The 22,500-nt window shown below is 41.3% G+C and overlaps 1 protein-coding gene across 2 annotated transcripts in view; it reads left to right on the forward strand.

Moving 5' to 3' along the window:
• The window catches only part of LOC147012712 (protein 4.1-like), a 125,100-nt gene that overhangs the window by 62,907 nt on the left and 39,693 nt on the right, over window positions 1–22,500 (forward strand). For both annotated transcript variants that reach the window (XM_085853804.1, XM_085853805.1), the window contains exons 8-12: window positions 6,814–6,966; window positions 13,417–13,514; window positions 13,852–14,030; window positions 14,886–15,055; window positions 20,326–20,487. In XM_085853804.1, the coding sequence (XP_085709930.1) occupies window positions 6,814–6,966; window positions 13,417–13,514; window positions 13,852–14,030; window positions 14,886–15,055; window positions 20,326–20,487 (762 nt within the window). The remainder of the gene's footprint in view (window positions 1–6,813; window positions 6,967–13,416; window positions 13,515–13,851; window positions 14,031–14,885; window positions 15,056–20,325; window positions 20,488–22,500) is intronic.

Genomic DNA, 22,500 nt, shown 5'->3' on the forward strand with positions numbered 1-22,500 from the left:
CTGACCCCATTTTTTTTGGTGATGTACCATACTCTTTACAGAGCATTGGTGCTACTAAAACAGTTTCTTAGCAAGGGTTATACTGGGTGGCTTGCCATTGCCTTCTAAGCATTGTTTGTCCATGCTCTATCCTTTCAAATGCTGAACGTCGAGCAAGGAAGCAGCACATACCATTTAAATCAAGTCTTTGGTATGACTCAGCCGGGGTTTGCACCATTGACCTCCCAGACTCAGAGCGGACGTTCTCGCCATCACGCCAGTGAATCTGGTGTCTGACCCCGCAGGAAGGTTAAATTATTTGGGGCCGTTAAAGAGTAAGTTGTTTGAATTTTCCATGTTTGATTAGCTGGGATTACTTCCTGTTTTCTGGGGTTTTTTTCCCCCCAAAGTAATGTTTGAGGAACCCTTTGCACCTTTTGCATTTCCTTTTATTTTTTTGTGTTTATGATTCCATTGTTCTACTGCACGGGGCTCCCATTAAGTAGACATCTATCCAAGCCCACAGTCTTCAAGCACACCTTGTAAATAAAGATCAGTGGATGTGTAGACAGGGTAGTTCAGACATATTGTATTCACCTTGAACTTGTCAGGTCGGGGTTTGATTCCTGGCTTGCCTGTACATGAGAACTGTGCTGCTTTGCAGGAAGGGGAGAGGGATGGTTTTGCATCAATGAGTATCCTGCCCTTTGGAGGGTTACGAGAGTGATATTGAGACGGATATTCTCTTCGCTAGCATTTGCTGCTAGATGTTAAATATCCGATGGTCCCTCTCAAAACAGTAGGTCAGTGTGCGCTGGTATGCTTTTTCAAATTCATGCCCGAGTCTACAAGGGGCACTGCAACAGTGGCTGAGCACAAAAATGATGCGGCCAGTGTCTTTCGAGTTTGTCGTTGACAGAAGGATCAGTTTTTTTTTTTTTTAATTGTTATTCATTCCTCGAGAATTGCTCAGTTTACAAACAATCGGGTGAAACGGTTGGGAAAAATGACGTCGACTTTTCCAGTTAATAGCAGAATCACTGGAAGCCATTCCAGGCTTGCAGGTGAGCGTGGTCATGAAGGTAATGTGTAACATATTCACCGACGCGTGTTACTCTCCAAGTCTTCATTCAATCCTTTACCAAGCTCATTCCAATTCAAAGCAGACTTGGTTCCATTGCCGAGAGAAGGCCGCTGCTGAGAATACAAATTTCCGTTTGGTGTGTTCGTTCGCATTGCACAGCGAGCCTTTGCAAAGCAAATGTGGTGGGTTCTCTCCATCCTTGCGGTGTTGTTGTTCGAGTTGCATCGAAGGACACGGCACAATATGGAAATGGTACGACTTTAATTCCACCCTGCATTGAATGCAATATTTTCGACCAATAACTGTGGCTTTTCAAATGTATCTCGACTTTTATGAATCCCGTTGTATTTGTGCATGACGGACGTGTGATGGTCTGCACTGAAGTCAAACTTTCAGTCAAAACATATGGTTTTGCTCACGGTGGTCAAAAATATCTTCTTTGGCTGCCTCGGTCAATGGGATCATGGAAGTCGAGGCGAACAGACATTCCAGAATTTTAGTTTCGCGTCTTATTGGGCCAAACATCGCAAATAAACAGGACTTTATAATCTACCGTTGCTGCCTCAACGGACTCAGTTGTCTCCACCTTCCCATGGGGTCACATGGAGACCATTTTTGTCACCAAATCTTTGGTAAACTGGCTGGCTAGGCCTGACATTCAACGGAAGGTGACTTGGGCAGGAATTTCTACTTTTGGTCAGATTTCTGGGGACAATGCACCTCCTCTTCGTGAAATACACTGTGGGATCTTTAACATCCACTTACTGGAGCCATTGCTTGTAGATGGGTCTTCCGTCTTCACATCGATCTGATGGATGGCACATACGTCCTCCATTTTCCCTCATGCGAAGCACCAGGACGACAGTTTATAAATGGGTTGCGATTCCAATCCAGGTGAGACGTATGAAAGGTGAGAGCGCATACCTCTAGGTTATTGTGCCAGCCATAAATATGACGATATATTTATTCAAGCCACTATGTAATTATTAAAGCACGAGCAAATACAACGCGTTGCTTCGCTGATGGGGTGTGAAGGGGAGGGGGGTGGAGAAAGAGAGAGGGGGAGGGGAGGGAGCGAGGGGAGGCAGCGAGGACAGAGGGAGAGGAGGGAGCGAGGAGTGGGTGAAGAAGGGGAAGCTAGGAATGGGAGAAGAGCAAAGAAGGGGCATGGAGGTGGGGAGAGCAATGCCTCATGAAATGTTGCTAGACACTGCGGTAGGGAGGGCAGAGAGAGAAAGACAGACAGACAGACAGACAGACACTGACAGCAAGAGGGTGACAGAGGTGTGGGAGGAGATTGTTGACTTTTATTCGGGGGGAGGGGGGTGGAGTGGACAGAGAGAGAGAGTGGTGGGGGGGGGGTTGGAGGAGAAAAAAAAAACAGATAGCTGGGGGTGAAGGTAGCATTAGCAAAGAGAGTGATATGTTATGCTTAATGACCAAACACAAATAAAATAAAATCTCATGTCAAAACAGCTGTACACACAACGACACAATCGAGTTCGTAAGGTTAACCACTGGCACATCTGCAAGAACTTTGATATTTCTGTTCCAGAAAATTCATGGAAACATTAACCAAAAGCATGGACTGAAAACATGGAAGTACCGCTCACGTACGACCTAATGATCCCATCGAGTGTGAACATCGAAAACAAAGCGTTGCGACCAGATATCATACTTAGGTAGAAAAAGCAAGAAGAAGGCATTGCTAAGTGAGGTGTTAATACCATTGATTTTGGACTAAACAATGTAGAAATCAAGAAAATGACCAAATACCAAGACCTCAAGAATGAAGTGAAAAGATCCTGGAAGCTGAAGAATGCCAAAGTTGTACCAGTGATGGTTGGCAGGTTGGAGCATATATGGGAATGATGACAAAGAACCTCATAGAGATATTAGAAACCATCCCTGGGAATATTACTACAAACAAACCACAGTTAAAAGTTGTCTGGGGCTCAATCACGACTCACGATCCTGAAGAGAGCCCTCGGCACAAAACTTTGATAACAGAAAACTTCACAGCTTGGTCCATGAATCGTGACCCCCTTACCAAAATGAAGGTGGATAGTTTGAGCTTGCCCTGGGAGGACTCCATTCCACATACTGAAACCCCATATGTACACACACACACACACACACACACACACACACACACACACACACACACACACACACACACACACACACACACACACACACACACACACACTGCCTTTTTTTTAGTGTAGATGGGTTTGTGTTTGTAAATCTCGTGGATTAGCATGTATTAACAATGTTATCCTATATTCGTTTCTTTCTGCTTGTGATGTGACACACCAAGATACGTTTATACATCATGGTGTTGAATGATTATTAAAAAGCGAAAATGTCTACATCGATGATATTGGTTGCAACAAAATGGTATTTTATATCATGTTGATATATTGTTCATCACAATTCTAGTTTATATTCAAAAACCTATTTCTAATCATCATAATAGTAAATTTAATAAATACAATATAATTCAAAAATATATTGCAGAACCTAAAATGTAACACTGTGATGCTTTTAGGTAAAGGTGAAGCACCTTCCATGCAATTTATTTGTGGATGATCAGTCCCCAAAACAGCTGTAATCTCACCATGATTTTAACCTTCCACTGCTTTTATGAAGGAAACTACGTGAATGGGACTCGTGCATTTACAAGAAGTCTTGGTAGGATAGCTCAGAGGTCGTGCACTGGCTGTCTTAATGGAGTTTGATTCCCAGAGTTGGGAAACTGTCACCGTGTGACTTTGTGGACAGGTTGTTGCAATGGAGCACTCCGTCCTTCAGAGGCAGATTAGTCCAGGTATACTGTATGCTAGCACTTGCTGGTAGATGTTTAATGATCCCTCGGCATCTTGTGTGTTGGTACCCTGGCCAAGTTCCAAATTCCTGCCTCTACCCCTCCTCGGAAGAGCATAAGCAGACCACCGAGTGTATGCTCTGCCTAGAAACTGCTTCAGCACCTCCGACACTACGGAGAGAGCCTGCCCATGGGTCGAACAGAAGTGCAATCGGGGACAGTCGACTTAATATTCTTATTGGAGTCAAGTGTGGTTGGTTATGCTTCACCTTGCTTGCACAACACCCCTCCACCAAAGTCTATGAAATTAAATATATGGTATGTTGATTATTATGGAAGATGCTGTTAATGGAGCAGGCGGGGGAGGTAGGGCTTTGGGCAAGAGAGTTGCAAACATCTGATATTTTCAATGGTGTTGAAATATATTTTCGATTTATTTATTTATTCATTTGTAAAATTATTTGAAAATATCCCATCATTTGAAATGAATATTTCCTTAAATTACAATATTCTGTTTAGTGGATGTAGCTAATTTGATTCCACATTACGCTGCAAGTTCCACGCACAGATTCCAAATTTTGGGGAAAAATTACCCAACTCATCATTTTCCTGTTATGGTAAAAAAAATAAATCGATTACCGATCCGTAATTAAACTTACCTGTTTTCGATATTGGTCCAGTGGTCAACTCATGCAACTCATCACAAAATGCTCTTCTTCCCTTATTTTTGCAGCAATGCCTTTTATATACCAGGTGATATGAGGGATGTTACCCACAAAGAAGCCATTTTGTCTATCATACACATCGTATCCACATAGTTTCCTCCATCTGTCCAGTTATAATTTAGCATTTATATCACATTAATTTCAATGATATCTAATTAACATCCACATTCCATTTATTTGATCTCTTGCCCGTGGTGCATGAGGTCACTGTACCAGCCCGAAGAATTGTAATATTTCCCATTGATTCCTCCTCTGGAAGGAAAAGCTGTATGAATTGTGATGCAGTGCATCCTCATCACATTTGATTTGGATTATACTCTGCTGGAAATCAAACGCAGTCTTTGTAGGAGCCAGTGGCTGATATGTGAGCAAGACGTTCTTCTATCGTCTCTTCATTTGGGTAGTATAGAAGCAACAGACCACTGCCTCGATCATTCCCAAATTAAAATTATATATATATATATATATATATATATATATATATATATATATATATATATATATATATATATATATATATATATCTGGGCTATGGACATGAAGCAAAAACATGCTGACTATTTACATGCATGTATAATACATCTTAGTGAAGTAGCTCAGAAAATTCCAATTGGACTGGCCCATTGGCTGACTCCAGAGGCTTATACGGACTGCTGCCTTCATAAGGGCCATGACGCCTATCGGCTTCAAACTTTTGATATTTGATGATCCTTTTTACAGTCGCTAAGGTTGTTTTACTCTGAACAAAAAAAAAACTTATACGGAGGATATGGCAATTTTGAATATGACACTTCTGAAGATGTCTTAAGCTTTACCAAAATGGTGGACATATTCTTTTTTCAGGTTACAATTGTGGGTGGTGTCAGGCCAGCTGTCCAAACAATGGGTAGAGAATGGACATGCATACATGCATACGTATAAGCACTTGCTCCATTATGTATATATTACAACAGAGGTGTGTGTAGTTCTACCAGAGTGCCGCTCTGGCACCTCAATCCCTCTGAGGCAGAGCTCAGCTCCGCAACAGTAAAGAAGAAAAATCACCCATGTTCACGATCGGTTGAGTTGTGCTTTTATGGCCAAATAATCAGGGTCAAAACTTGTCCCGAAGCCTGGGTATGTCAAAACTATGGACACTTTGTCCAGGGAGTGATATTATATAAAATGCAGTTTATCAGCAACACAGGCCGATATGACTTGCTAAATGCAGCATGGTCCAGAAGGGAGATGAACTTTCCAACCAGTTTAATTTCAGATTTGATGAATTATCTTTTGCTTCCAAAAAGTATTTACACCCTGGAAGATGTGAAGGCATGGAAAACTTTAGATGCCGACAACTAGTTTAAGTCTGTGCGGATCAGTGATGTGGCTGTTATTGGTTTTTGTACGGATTGACTATCAGGTTGTATGAGCAAAGGTAGGCCTATATCTATATATGTCATGCCATATGTGCTGATGATGTCATGCGGCTGTGCCGATGATGTCATGCAATCTAATGGTTGGGGAAGGAGTTTAGAATTTGGCCATGTTGCTGGAGATAGCTCACCTACTCTTCCCAAAGGACACTGTGAGATTCTTAACATCCATCAATTAATTTCAGCAGATTTCATGTCCATCCAAGGGACGGCACATACATTGATGAATCGTTCTGCCTGTGAAACATTAGGATGATAGTTTATAGCTGGGTCGGGATTCAAACTCAGATTAGACAGCTTCGAGGCGACTGTGCGTATCTCTAATCCATCGTATCAGCCCTTACCATGTGATGCTAAATAATAAATAAACTTGTCTTTAATTCTTAAAATACATCGTTTTGTAAAAATATGGTGGTTGGAGACTAACTGATCTGACTTTTTCCCAAAAGGGGATTCTTAATTTTCATATTGCGTGTTTGTTAAGTTTTGTGTATCACGATAAAATGTGCGTATCTTATTTATCACTTGTTTTGGGGAATCAAATGGTCAGTGTCATGTTAAAACTTGACGTGACAGTAAATCTGGCGATAACTTCACGGCTGACATTTTTACGGGGCTCCGATCCCTCAAAATTTGTCACTACACCACTGGACCGCAAGGGCATCAGTAGACGATGGACAAACACGCATGGCATGTGGAATTTGAACCTGTGTTCCTCTCATCATGTACTGTACATCATGGTGGCCTTCAAGCTGCAAATCTTTCTCTTTGTCACCTCTACAGGACTCTGAAGGAGTGGACATCATGCTGGGAGTCTGTGCGAATGGTTTACTCATCTATCGTGACCGTCTTCGCATCAATCGCTTCGCCTGGCCTAAGATCCTCAAAATTTCGTACAAACGCAGCAATTTCTACATCAAGATCCGTCCAGGGGAGGTAGGAATTCTGCTGCTTCTTCCCGGGGAATGTGACAGTTCCGAGGTACACAATCATAAAGTACTGACCAATCAAAATCTGCTACATTATTTTTTTGTACAACGTTCTCCCCAGTGGTCAGTTGTATCACTTTCTTCATGCTGTGCACAAATTGTAAAGCAGCATGAGTGTACGTCCTGTGATCATGATTGATATAATTCAATCCGATATGCATTGGCAGCATGATAGAAGTGTCAACGCAAACAATCAGTTCATGTTCATGATGTTCTCATGTGATCATTCAATCAAAGCTGAGACCAAAATTCCATAAGCTGGGTGTAAGGGTCTTAGTCTGAACTAATCTTAGTCTAATTCTGAACTTATCTTCGTCAGATATGTTATACTTCCTCCTTTTAAAACAGTCTTATGTTTCGTGTATGATGTACGAGCCACTTGATTTGTTCCATCGATTTCATTCACTGAGCCGACGTGCTCTCAGACAACCAATGAAAGACCCACACAAGGTCACCTGCCCAACAACATGTTGGTGTTTTTTTTTTCCAATAAGCAGAAGAATTATTTGTAACTACAAGGAAGAGACGTTCTTGAAGATTTACCCAAACTCGATGACAAGCATCCTGAGAGAATCGGCCGACACCTTAATTCCATTCCTGAAAGCGAAATGGGATTTCAAGCGTTGCCTTTTAGTGGGGCAACTTAGCATAACAATTGTGCATTTTGTGAGCAAAGCACCAAATTTGGCACACTAGTAGCCTATCATATTATGAACAGATTTGGATATTGGGCCATCTCAAAATTTTTGATGGCAGTGGAAAATGGCTGCCACAGCCATCAGCGGCTGAATTTAAGATGGCCCAATATCCAAATGTGTTCATAATATGTTAGGCTATCCGTGTGCCAAATTTGGTGCTTTCCTCACAAAATGCACAATTGTTATGCTATATTTAGCTAAGTTGCCCCACTATTTGGAAGGTAACTCCAGTAGAATTGGTAGGTTGGTATTTTGGCTGCCGGGAGTACTTTCCCTTGTATCCTTCGGAAACTACTGCCATCCGTCGTGATCTTCCTGCAAGAAGCTTGAGGGATTTTATTTTGTACGAGCGATTTGTCTTCAAACTATTTGCGGCAGCTGATGTCAGACGGTGAGCGAGGCCTCGTGAAAATCTCGGATTAATGATTCATTCTAAGCTGCCGCAGTTCTCTCCCCTCCTTGCATTGCTAGTTTCCCAACACAGAAAGCTAGATTTAATTTAGGTTGGAGACACCTACTCAGGATGCGCAACGAAACCCGCCCCCTGGGTTTGTTGGATGAAATCCAGCAGAAGGAAGGATTATTCAGGATTTGGATTCTCAGCCCCTGAAAAATCTTACGAGAATACGTGACTTTCAAAATGACAATGACAGACTAAATGAGATCTTTTGTGCATGTGTGGTGTGCGCTCGTGTCTTCGGTGACTTGGTTCTGCTCGCCGGGAACTTTTAACAGGCTATTGCCAACGCAAAATCTGAAATTCAAATAGTCTTTGAAACATAATTTTCAACATTTAGACCAAAAGAGTGGCAATTGTGAAAAGGGTTAACCGTAAATGTGCAGTTCTTGAATGCAAATCAGACTCGTGGAAACGTAGGAATACGAGAAATATCCTTGGATGAGACTGAGAGGTATTGATTTCACAAGGATACACAGGAAATCAGACGCAGGTGGAGGCCATTCAGCCCACTTTGCCTGCGACATATTGACACCACACTAATTTATCCACACTCGATCAAAAGAAGAAGAAATTGTTTTTTTTTTTTTTTGAATTTCCAGGGAAGGGAGCATGGCGAAGATGGTTCTTGAGTAAAAAATACACAACATCAACCACTCAACACCCCTTCATGGGATCCCCACAAAAACACTCTGCGCAGATGCTCCCAATCACCAATCAATGCTCAAGCTACCTAAAAGTCCTGCCAACATCCCTATACCCCTCTATCTCCAATACTTCCAGGTACCAATCTAATTCTAATTTAAACTTATCTACTTTTTCTGCTGCCACTACCTTTCCAGGGAGACCATTCCATGCATTAACTACTCTCTGAGTGAAAGTCCCCTGTCTTACTACCGTCTTAACTCTCCTCTTCTTTACTCTCAGGCTGTGCTCCCTTGTCCTATCACTGTCAACTTTGTTGAATAATTCATCTGCATTTATTTTATCTCTACCTTTCATTATCTTAAACATCTCTATCACATCTCCACATAACCACCTCCTTTCTCGTGTTTTAAAGCCCTGTCTCCTTCAGCCGCTCCTCTTATCTGAGTCTAGCTCGGCCTGGAATCAATCTCGTACCCTGCGCTGAACCCTCTCTTGTGGCATGTATGTCCTTCCTGAATTGTGGTGACCAGAACCGCACACAATATTCTAGATGTTGCCCTCACTAAATTCCTGTACAATGTTAACATCACCTCTTTTGATTTATAAATGATCCCCCTCCGAATACAACCTAAAACTAGAATGGGCACTCGGTAGAGCGCATACCTTCGCCTCCGCTACTTTTTTGTTCTTGGCATGAGAGTGGGGGGAACAGAACAGTGAACATTTTGGTGTTGGTTTCATGCAAATCGGTTTTGATTTGACCGTGTTATGACAAAAACCGCATATTTTGAAAGGTCGTGACCCCACTGACCTATGACCCCCAACCGCTAACAAGGGTAATGACGTAATTGTGTCATGTCACCAATCACAATATTGGGCAATGAATTCTGAACATTTTGGCATCGGTTGCATGCCAATTAGATCGAAATTGACCACGCTATGGTAAAATACGAATTTGACCTTTCCGTGACCTTGACCTTGACCTTTTTACTCGATCGCTCCCAAAATCTAATCAAATGTTCCTTGGATAATAACCCATCATCCCACCAAATTTCAAGCGATTTGGTTTAATACTTTCTGAGTTATGCGAATAACAAACAAACACACACACACACACACACACACATATTCACAAATAAATAAATAAATTAATAAATGCTCAGCAACCAATACATAACCTTTTGCAGAATGCGAAGGTAACCATATTTGCTTTACCTATAGCTGCCTGACACTGTGCTGCCTGGTCATCTCCCATCTGTATTACCATCCCCAGATCCTTCTCCTGTGTGACACGCTCCAAAATTGCTCCTTGCATCCTGTAATCTCTACTTTCATTGTGCTTTCCCATCCCGAACAACTCCTTCTTCTTCTCGCGTCAGGTGGCTTGGCTGCTGGGTAGCTATAATTTTTGTTGGGGCACAAATATGCTGCTGATGCTGTGCCTCTATGCCAGTACACTGGTACTCATTTCGCTGACCTCGGAAGGATGACTGGCTGTATCAAACCCACCTGTTAATTCAGTGGACAACGGGGCTCAAACTCAGGACCCTAAGATCCCAAGCCAATCGCCATAACCACTAAGCCAACACCAGGCTTCCCAACACCTCACACTTGTTCAGATTAAATTCCATCTGGCAATCTTTTGCCCAATCAATACAAGTATCAATACTTTCCTGAATCTGATCACCACTCCCTCTGCTCTCCACCTCACCTCCAAGATTTGTGTCATCCACAAATTTGGAAAACTTTCTCTTCACCCCACTATCCAAATCGTTGATGGAAACAATGAATAGTAATTGTCCGAGTTCTGATCCCTGAGGTACCCTGCTAATTACATCTTCCCAGCAAGACATCCTCCAGCCATTCCACAAACCCTCACCTTGGCGAACAACCTCCGATGTGGTACCTTATCAAATGCCTTCTTAAAGTCTAGATATACTATGTCCACTGCCTTTCCAACGTCCACTCAATCTGACACTGCTTCATAGAACTCAAAAAGATTTGTTAAGCAGGAACTACCTTTGGTAAATCCATGCCGACTACCTTTAATTAGTTTGTATTTGTTTAAATGGCTCCTCATCTGGTCCTTAATTAATGTCTCCAACACCTTCGCCACAACTGAAGTCAAACTAACAGGTGTATAGTTTCCCAATTCTTCTCTGGATCCTTTCTTAAATAATGGTGTTACATTTCCCACTCTCCAATCCTCCGGTACCTGTCCTGACTTCAGTGAGCTGTTGAAAATATCTGTTAACATCTAGCTTACCTGCTCAATCACTTCCATCGATACTCTCGATGCATATTATCTGGACCTGGAGCCTTATCTACTCTTAGATTACCGAGCTGTTCCTTTACTTCCTCCACTCCAACCTAGATCTTCTGTAAAAGCCCTTCCTCTCCTCCTTGATAGATACTCTCAGCTATTGGCAATTCTCCTGACTGTTCTTGTGTGAAAGGTGAAGCAAAATACCTGTTTAATAAGCCTGCCATCTCACTTTCCTCACAAACTACTCTCCCGATGCTATTCCTCAATGGGCCCACACTGGTCCTCACCTGTTCTTTTCCCCTGATATACTGAAAGAAAGCCTTGTTATTATGTTTATTATATTCTTAACCATGTCCTTCTCATCCTCTCCTTTGGCTTGCCGAGTTCTGTTCTTCACCTGCCTCTGTTTACTCCGATAGTGATATAAATCTAACTCCAGTCCTGTTATTTTAAACCTAATAAATACCTTCTGCTTCTCCTTAATAGCGTTCCTTATCTCACTACTCAACCACCCTGGTCTCTTTCTACTTCTAGTTTTACATCTCATTGGAATGTATTTACTCTGCACTCTACACATTTGGTCCTTATTTCCTATAATTTCCTGATAATACGACAGTGAATATATGAAAAAAAAAAAACTCACCTCTCCCACCCCCTCCCCCCTTTCTAACATGATTAATAGTAAATATCATCATTTTAAAATTACCCTGTACGTTCACAGATCTCAAACATGTTCTTCCCGTTGTGGTTCAGAAGAACCAAATCCAAATACACCATCCATTCACTGGTAGCAATCCTTCAGGGGGTTTGTGTCACAAACGCCCATTCATTTCAGCCTTGCATCGACCACAAGCAGCTTTCGGTTCGGCGAGCTGTGAAAGTTCTCCAAGTCTTTTGTTGTGCAGAGCCCTTTCTTTTCGGTACTTTTCCGAGTATTTTCAGCTTCTTTTAGAAGCATTGTGAACCATTTTATGGAGCAATCCTTATCTCCCACATACAATATACTTTATGATGCCTTGAACGCTGCCGTCTCCTGGGGTTTCTGCATATCCGCACCGAGCATTCTGGGGTGGGATACGTCATTTCTAAAGTCACATATTATCAGGTTGCTAATATGAGGTCTTGGTTAAAACCCAGCCGGAATAATCTAATTGGCTTGTTCTTGTCACCTACCCAACTTATTCACCAAGTTTTGTCATAATCCGTCCACAACCTTTTGAAATATTATGCTATATATATAGGTTTTGGCCCCATCTCTCACTTATGAAGAATCACTTGAAAATTAAAAAAAATTATCATGTCCGGATCTGAATCCGGATCTTCACCAAAATCGAATCAATTCATCCACGTCACACATCCAACTGGTCCCAGTTTCATCCAAATCCGTCCATAACTTTTTGAGATATCTTTCGTACAGACAGACAGACAGACAGACAGCCAAATGGGTGACCTCCATCAACCTTCGCGGCGGAGGTAACCATGGTTGACATTTTATAGCTGCCTTGGAATTTGAACTCCAGCTGGACAGCTCAGAGGTGAAGGCTCATACCTGATCTAGGTTGGGTGGGCCTATCCTGCCAGCCCCTTTTTTATTCCATGTGTACAATATTTATTTTTAAATCCTGTTAAAAATCAGGAAGACATTTTTGAGCATTGCAAAAATCCATCTTTTTATTTATTTATTTTTGACTCTTCAAATCAAATATTTCATTGAAATAAGTTGTTTTTTCTTCCACTTGTGAAGATTTTAAAGTTTGTTTCTCGGGTTATTAAAATGTCGAAGCAGAAAACAAGCATTGTAATGACAAACAGCGGTAATTATGAATGATGATGTTCAGTATTTTGATGATAAAACCCACTTCCCTAACTGATCCAATGCTGACTTTGCAAAATATCAACTCGGTCATTAATTTATGCAAATATGGGTTTAAAAACACAAACAAAAACCCCCCTTACTTTCATCCAAGCAAACCAGAGTGAAGCTCAAAGGTTTCATTTAAAAGGCTTTCTGGAAAGTCACAGGAAGAGCAATTGGAGGTGGTCTGTCGGGTCAGAAGGTCTTGACGAATGGAAAAGTGCTAACCATGTGGTTCACTTCCCTACAACAACCTTTTCTCACAAATACACCTGCTCTGAATCAGACGTCCAATGAAATGCAAATATAAAGCGATTTTTAACAGCAGAATTTTTTTTTATGCCTCCGCAGCCAAAGGTCAGAAGCATTATGTTTGAATTCATGTAGAGTACTAATGGAGACCCATAGTTGTGGCTTTTGAAGGATCCATGAGGCACCGTTTGTTCGATGATCTTACGAACCTTTGTTTTCAGTTTGAGCAGTTTGAAAGCACAATCGGATTCAAGCTTCCGAATCACAAGGCTGCAAAAAGGCTCTGGAAAGTCTGCGTGGAACACCACACATTCTTCAGGTGAGATTCTCCTCCAAATGTGCAGTTTATAGATTTATACAAAGCTCGCAACGCGCGTGGCTTGGGATTCAGGTAATTACATGACATGGTTATAAATTCCAGAATCGGTGTATTCCAAAGCTTGAGTAGGCCGATGGTGTTTTGACTTTTTGGGTTTTTGCTCTGCGAGACTCATCAAACATTGGAAATAACAAGCAAAGACAATATGGGTAAAACGATTGAACCTGTTGATTTAATACGAACCCAGCAATAACCCGTGGCTGTGAAATCAAATCCAATTTCTTGCACTTTCACTTATCGATTTGACAAACGAGTTCCGCCCTCCATTCTTTTGCAGACTCGTATCCCCGGAGCCAGCTCCCAGAGGCCGATTCCTGACGCTGGGCTCTAAGTTCCGCTACTCTGGGCGCACACAGGCCCAAACACGGCAGGCCAGCAACATGATTGACCGCCCCGCTCCGGCGTTCGAGCGATCTTGCAGCAAGCGACACACGCTATCGCGCAGCTTGGACGGAGGTCTGGCCATGCTCTTGGCAATCTACAGCACACTTTACTTGCTTATTGATCCCATGCATATCCTCACCTTACTTTCCATCCTTATTTTACTGTGCTTCAAGACATAGCTGCACACGAATAAGCTACTCTTGAACAGACAACTCTAATATTGTTTGCATTATCTGTCCATTAAATGATGTAAATTGTTAGGTAAAGGTAATCTTCTTCCTGTAGATGGGCAGCAGGTAATTGTGTGTAGAGGGGTGGGGGGGAGGGAGAAGGCAATGGAGAGAGAGAGACAGACAGACAGACAGACAGACAGAGACATTATGATTGGCTGCATCTGGTGATGACTGCAGGAAACAATGGTTTTACTAATTTGTTGTCATGTGAATACAGAACGAGGAAAACGTCAAGGAAAAATATTAATTATCTTTGATGTAAGAGGTTGAACATCAGCAGTGTTTGTAAAGTAATCCTTGTTGATATGAATGAGAATAAAAAAAAAATTCCCTCATCCATGAAGGACTAGGTGTACCAGAGAAATCTGGCACAGGTATTCCTCGTTTTTCTTTGTTGTTTCCATGTCGTGTCACTTATTTTTATGCCCCCAACGGTGAGCAAGTTTGCTGATGACAATGCAATGTAAGTCGTCCTTTTGGCTCCAAAACCTTTTGACTTCCTCTTCCAAAAATATAACTGAGACGTCAATTGCAACAAGATGTCATTTCCACCTCGATGCAGATCGTTCCATGATGCGGATATCACATTTGTTAGATAGAATGAAGACCACCATTGGTTCTCAGAGTGTATTTTGTTGTTATTCTTGAATGGTTTATTCATATTTATCATAAGGTGGTATTTTGTTCTACACAGCTCCAATTGGAAGCAGCCATGAAGGTCTATCCCTTGTGAGCGCACCCGAAACGGTTCAGGCTCCCGACTCACCTGCCTCATCCCTAGCCGCACCGCCTTCCACCGTGGACTCCGGGGAGGGTGACGGAGACACGGTTTGGCACTCTCCTGCTCATCTACAGGCCGTAACGGTGAGCTTCACCGTCGTCGGCGACTGGCCTTCTTGTCTTGCGAATGCTCCGCTTCTCTAACGCCGATGCCAAAAGGTCCACCGGTCCACCGGTCCACATCTAGCCGAGTGGATTGAACCCGCTGTAGATGTAAAAGAAAACGCACTTGCCGTGGGAATTGCACCCAAAGGCTTTCTGCTTCAATAAACCGTTATCACACAAGACCAGCCTGTAGGAATGATGGTATAGCCATATGTTCCCAAGAGTCATGATTGCTTCCTTTTGCAATATCGGTCCAGTTTCATTCCTCAAGTTTTCATATATTTTGTTCAATTTAACGACTTTTCAAAAGAAAACTGTCAGGTGCTTCTGTGTTCATTTTATTTTTTTCTGTGCATTCCCTCAGAGATTTCTTTGACGTGATGTTACGGTTTGTGAAATTGATATACTCACAGTGCTCTTTGAGAAAGTGATGAAACTTTGACGAAGGATGGGGCAACATTTTCTGTCGGGTATTGCTGTTTAAAACTGAAGTTATTCACTTCTTGTCAGGGTTGGACATGGTGAGCTGAAACATCATGACACTGCCTTCAATTCCACCTCCCCTCCCCGCCCCCCCCCCCCCCAAAAAAGCTTTCACAAGCAAGCGACTATCAATGCAATGACAATCCAAATTTAAGGTTTGAAAAATAATTTTCAAAATTCCACCCAACATGCAATTCCAAAAGTCCACGACTTTGTTGAAGAAAGTGCTACTTGTGAAAGCTCTATCACATCTTTATTAACAAGAGGGAACTGTGTATCCAGATTCTCCGTGCCCATTATGTGAGAGAAGCCTGCCGTAGAAGCTCGGCTGTAATATGAGATCACGTGACTGGTGTGATTTCATCGGTGTCACCTCGTCGCGCTCACACGTGAATTGCCGTTCTGGACGCATTCTCGTCAAGTTATTTCATCTATATCGGAAGCCTTCTTCTGGCCACAACATCCATATCGGAAGCCTTCCTCTAACCATGGAATAGATGGTTGGCCTCCTTTTTCTTTCTTTTTTTTTAACCTTCGCCAAATAAAAGGAGAGGGTATTGCATTTGGATCCATTTGTTTCTTTGTTTGTCTGTCTGTCTGTCTGTCTGTCTGTCTGTTTGTTTGTTTGTCCACACAGAATTTTCGTATTTTTCTCCGTAACTGCAAGTCGGATTGAGACGAAATCTTCACCGCTGGTGTGACGACTCATGTAGAATGATTTAATGATAATTATGACATCATAGGTCATGTGGTGTGGCAGCCATGTTGGAAAAATGGAAAAACTTTCGACCTCTGTATCTCTGAAACCGCACAAAGGAAAAAATTGAAACTTGGCACATGGCAAGCACTCCTCGTGTGGAATAAGGGTGGTTTTTGAGATGTCATAGGTGCCTTCGTTATGACGTCATAATTGCATATGTAGAATGCCACATCCGATCAGTATGAAAATTTTTGTAGGTCATCTAAGGATTAAATGGTCCACAAAAATTTTTTGATGATGACATTGGTCACATGATTTGGCAGCCATATTGTTTTTTTTTTTTTTTAAGCATTCAAAAATCTTCTTCTCTGAAATGGCTGAACAGATAGAGGCGAAACCTTACACATATGACTTCCTATCCATGATGAACAAAAGGTTCACAAATATGACATCAAAGCTCACATGGTTTGGCAGCCATATTGGATTTACCCTAAAACATAGAAAAAATCTTCTCCAGAAAAGCTCGACAGATCGAAGGGAAACTTCACATAAATGTTCCACAAGACATGCAGGAACAAGATTGTTAAGGAATAATTGTAAAGTTCCATGGTTTGGCAGCCATATTGGATTTTAGAAAAAAATATATAATGTTTTCTCTGAAACCGCTTCATCGATCGACATGAAACTTCACATTTGTGATTCAGTCGTGATGGGGAATTCAACTTTTACATTTCAATTTCATCAGATACATGGTCGGGCAGCCAGAATTATTTGTTTTTTGATGTGGGTTTTTATCCCCCGCCGTGTGGTGGAAGGGGGATATTATTTATTATTATTAATTTTTTTTTGCATAAGGCTCACTTGACTTTGCCTGGATGGGTTTGAGGGTAGAGAAGTAGCAGCTGAAATGTGAATCCTATCCAGGTTCCTCCCAATGACTTCATCTTTTCTTTTTTCTTGTTTGGGTTCCTTCTGATTACTCCTGTGCAGGACTGTACCTATTTGGTCTTCCATTTGATTTCAATTCAATATATTTTAATCCCATTCTGAATTCGAATTAATAATAATTTTAAAAACGTCATGGGTCAGGGTCAGGTGTCTGATCAAAGCCGGGTTGCATCAAAGTGGGACGTCGTGGTACCCGGTCATCATTGCCAGCAGTTATAAAGTAGCAGTTCTAATTATGTCTCTTATTAATTAACACACCAGTACACAAACACCACAAAAAATACACCACACAAAACTACACAAATACCACACAATACACCACACAAAACAAGTCCTGCCAAGGGTCTGCAATCTTTGATTGCAATTTTTCTTGTTTCTTTTTGCTGTTGGTAGTCACCTTTTCGACCCGACTGCAAAATATTATGGTGAACAAGCTCAAATGAGCTAAGATCCTTGTCATCTTAATGATGACGTCATAAAAACTAATATGACGTCATTGTGATGTATCAGGTTTGCGATAAATTATCTGTGCTAATGCCCGGCTTGATTCCCGCAAACAAAATTCAAACAGTTTGCCTAGTTTCGGAGATAATGGTATAGGCGATTTCCATTAGCGACGATATTATGACGTCAACTTTTTTTCTAGGAAGAATTTCCAAAATCGGAGATGGTTACTGCCTGCGCATGGGCTTTCTGCTCATACATGGCAAGTTTCACGAAGATCCGATGAAAACTCTGGGTTGTGAAACAAAAAATGTCAAAAAATAGGAATGACGTCATAAAAATTGATATGACGTCACAGTGATGTATCATATGTGCGGTAATTCATCTCTGCTAATGCCCTGTTTGATTCCCATAAACAGAATTCAAAAAGCTTGCCTCGTTTCGGAGATAATTTTTTAGGCGATTTCTATTAGCGGAGATATTTTGACGTCATAACTTTTTTTTCTAGGAGGAATTTTCAAATTTGGAGATGGTTACTCTCTGCGCAGGATATTTTTACATTTATATGCCAAGTTTCAGGAAGTTTCTGTGAAACTGTAGGCTGTGAAACAAAAAAGTCCACAAGAAGAAGATGAAGAACAACAACGTGAGTAAGACTTGGAGATCCTCCACCAGGATCTAAAAATCATCCTTGATGCCATTTCAGGGACTATTTGTAATTTCCGATTGAAGTTCAAGTTGCCCTAAGATTTAGCATTCAAGAGATGGAGGACGTTTGGTGATTTAAATAAATCCCATTCTGATTATAATTGGAGGCCTGCGGTGCCAGATAGCTGAATCACCATATCTTGAGAAGGTCACAAAGACCTTGTGTCGAGGGATTAGTGTAGAGGTCATCATTACCGATAAGAAGGGGGTGGCCACAAAGTTCCCTTGCATTAATGAAAGCCTCACCAAAACGATGCCACGCAATACAATTTGCTATGTTTTTGACTTCGGAGTCTTGGATTTTATGGTGGGAGAGCAGGGGAGGTATAAGTGAGTGTTTTGTGCTTGCAGACCACACAACTTTGACACTCGCAGATAATTGAGAGAAAAAGTTTGTTAAGGTTTATGTATATTCCATAAACACAATGATATGCAGTTTTCTATCCAAGCTTTCTCAAACGCATCCTTTTTTGAGATGCACAATGGTTGGTCTTCTTGATCGTGCGGTTTTTCTGACTGTGGCATCTGCCATTTTGGAGACAAAAAAGACCATCTGACTCTGTAACCAATGACAGTTTGGAGATGCAGTTTGTGGTGGTTTTTGCACCAGTAATTGTTGATCACGATATTAGGCTTGCTTATCTCGGGATGGAATCGACAGACTGTTGATTGGGGTATGCTAACTACCGTGAGAGGAAGGGAGGAGCTGACATTTCGTTTGTTGAGCCTTCGTCAACAACAACAACAACAACAACAACAACAACAACAACAACAACAAAAAGAGCCGACCAAACCATCGCCTCCCTTCCTGCTTCCCAAGGAAGTTATAATACTTCAATCAACGTTGTGTTAATTCCATTCATTGTTCTACATGTCCACCGATACACATCGACACGAGCCTTCATGAGCAAGCCAAGTTATCCTCATCCTTGCTACTCTATGGCTGTTGTTAAAGTCCAGCATAGGAGAGTAAAACAATTCCATCTGGTTTGAACTTTCACCTTGCTGATGTGAACAGGTTTCATGCCTGTGCTTGGGGAAACAAACATGGATGTCGCGCAAACATGCTAATGGAGATGATGCATGAAATGTGTGTGTGTCTTAACTTTCCCTACTTTTAATATTCACGTAAATATAATCACGGATTCATGAGAATGCCTGGTGTAGTTTTGAACGAATAATTAGCATTATTATCCGTGAAATTTTGCCCATCTCCCTTGTGCTATAACCACCAGTGCAGCACAACTCTGGAGGTGTTTATTTATTCATTTTATTTGAAGTGTGAGGGATGTTGGAGAGTGAGCCCTGAGGGTGGTAGGTAACTGGAATAAGGTGAAGCAATCGCACTCCTCGGCACATGTTCGCTTACTGTCCTTGTTCCCCCACGTCTCTTCGACGAACTGCCCCACATACTAACGATACTTTTGGTGCAAAAATAATACCAAACCTCATCTCTGTTCTGCTGTCCTTTTCTTTCTATTCAAACTTTGAGACCAACTCCCACTCATGAACCCCTCCCCCCCCCACCACCCTGCTCACCACCATCTGCACCATGTTAATTTAATTATATACATATGTATATGTACCCACATAATTGTCTTTTTTCGAGTGTAACTTTGCTGTTTCTGAACTTTTCTCATCGCTAAAATGGACCGACCTTCAATCGCAGGCTCCGCAGTAGCCTAGTTGTAATGATGTTCACATCATGAGGACCTACATACTCACTTCCCCCAACCTGTTCGAGCATGCATGTATCACTGCCTATTATCTGATCTATAATGATGTTATCATGCCGACGATGTTCCACAAAGTCAATTAAGCACAATTTATTGCATTCGTTTGAAAAACTCTTACTCCTTTTACTTTTCTTTTCTTGTAGCGTTGCACAATCGCTGCCATGCAACGACTTTATTGCATATAAGACCTCATTTATCGACTTGATGTTATTTGTTTTGTTTACATTCAGGAGATAAAGCAACAGATGACCATCATCGAGGTCAAAGAAAGCATCGTGGGCTCGAACACACAGGGGAATTCTGCAGGATGGGAAGAGCGGTCTCACAATGAACTGGCTGCTGGGGGTGCGCATCCCAAAAAGTGGGATGGAACTGAACAGGAACATACAGAGGTGGATGTTGAATACGCATCACAAAATGCAATTGTTGAAATAGCATCATCAAATACGTTTACCTGGTTATGTTTGGCCGTAGCTTCTTTTTTTTAAATACAATACACAAGGACTTTTAATGATTACTCTTATTGGGCAAAGAGTAAAGTTTTGCATTTTATTTGGTGCAATCTGCACTTGTTTTACTTCACCAGATCAAGGCTCATGGAAAAGAGAGATGTACGGTACTTATTACTGCTATAGTTCAACTACTACTGCTTTAGTTATTACCTCTGCAACCTAAGGTGGACGGAGGTCATGTTCTCACCCCTATTTGTCTGTCTGTTTGTTTGTAAGCAGGATGTCACAAAAGGTTCAGGACGGGTTTGGACGAAACTTGGTGGACAGGTTGGGTGTGTGACAAGGACAAATTGAGTTGATGTTCATGAAGATCCGGATTCGGATCCGGATATGAGAATTATTTCAGTGTTTCTTCACCATGAAGAGATGGGACCAAAAACAATATATCGCACGATATCTATATCGATATGGACGGGTTATAATAAAACTAGGTGGATGAGTTTGGTAGGTGACAAGAAGAAGCCAATTTGATTTTGGTTAAGGTCAGGCCTATTGGCGGGATACAAAACGTAAACTGTTCAGCCTGGTGGAGGTATGCATTCCACTGAGTATCGTTATCGTTGACCAACTGGTATAATTATTCACCTCCCATTGCAAAAGTAACTCATCTATTACTGTTATAGTTATTCAGTTACTACTACGATTGTAACTTTCCTACTAATACTAGCTATAGTTATTCACCTCCTACTGCTATAATTATTAAGCCGTTGACATCTTCATCAGATTGCTGCATTGCTTTATGATTTCCACGAAGCGGCTATCTATATGTTCTGGAAGCAAAATGTATGTCATATTGATTATACCTCTTGAACTTAGCATGTTGCAAGCTGTGTTGCTAATCAAAAATACTCCCTCCAGTGAAGCATCATGAAGCAAGATGAGGTTCCAAACAAGCCTCATCTCAAAATGATGAATCATTGTTTTTCGATGAGGCTTGTTTGGAACAACATATTGCTTTTTAAGATCCTTTTTATCGTGTAACTCTGCTTTGTGGGAACGACAGCTTGAAAGTGCTTTATACATGTCCAAGATTATACATTGATGAGATTTTTTGGCAAAGGGAAATGTTTTAGAATTTTGGGATTTGATCTCAGAACCCTAAGATCCAAAGCCCATCACCCTAACCATTAAGCCAACACCATGCACGCACATACATACATACATATATATATATATATATATATATATATATATATATATATATATATATATATATATATATATATATATATATATATATATATATATATATATATATATATTAGTATTAGCTGAAGTACCCATTAATACCCGGGAAATTTGCCCTATTTTCCTCACGCTAATTAGACTGAGGCATTAGTTGTATGGAGAAAATTAGGAAGGCTTCTTTTATTCCTCAGATTTATGGAAGGAAGGCTTTATGCTGCAGTAATCCTCAGAGAGGTCATAGTTGAAGGTGGCCTTGAGCCACTCAATGTTTCTAGCAGCAGTGGAAACTGTCCTTGATGTCCTGCCAAAACCCAGACCGAGAAAGCTGGAACGTGAGTTTTGTGCTTCTCTCGCCCGTCGGAGTGACGCTCTATTTGCAGTGAGGCAACGCTCTCTCTCTGCAGCCGACTCTTCTTGCCTGGCTCGTTCATGAAGAGATATATCAGCAGTTAGCTGTTGCCATGCGCGTGCAGTTCGAGAATTCAAATAACAGGAGAGAGAATGTGTATGTTTAAAAAGTCAACGAATACGAATATTTTGTATTTCAAAAAACCCTAGGGTTTTTAACCATGAAGCCTTTTGTTACAATTAATACACTGGCGCACTATTCGAAAGCCATTTTTTTTAATGTAATTTTTTTAAAATTTTTTATATATATATTTTTCATTTTTTATGGAAAGCCACTGAGCGCATCCTGCAGCTGAA

The sequence above is a fragment of the Eptatretus burgeri genome, chromosome 14, assembly GCF_056783735.1.
Source record: "Eptatretus burgeri isolate ZD-2024b chromosome 14, Ebu_testis_v1, whole genome shotgun sequence".
In the NCBI taxonomy this organism is placed as follows: Eukaryota; Metazoa; Chordata; class Myxini; order Myxiniformes; family Myxinidae; genus Eptatretus; species Eptatretus burgeri.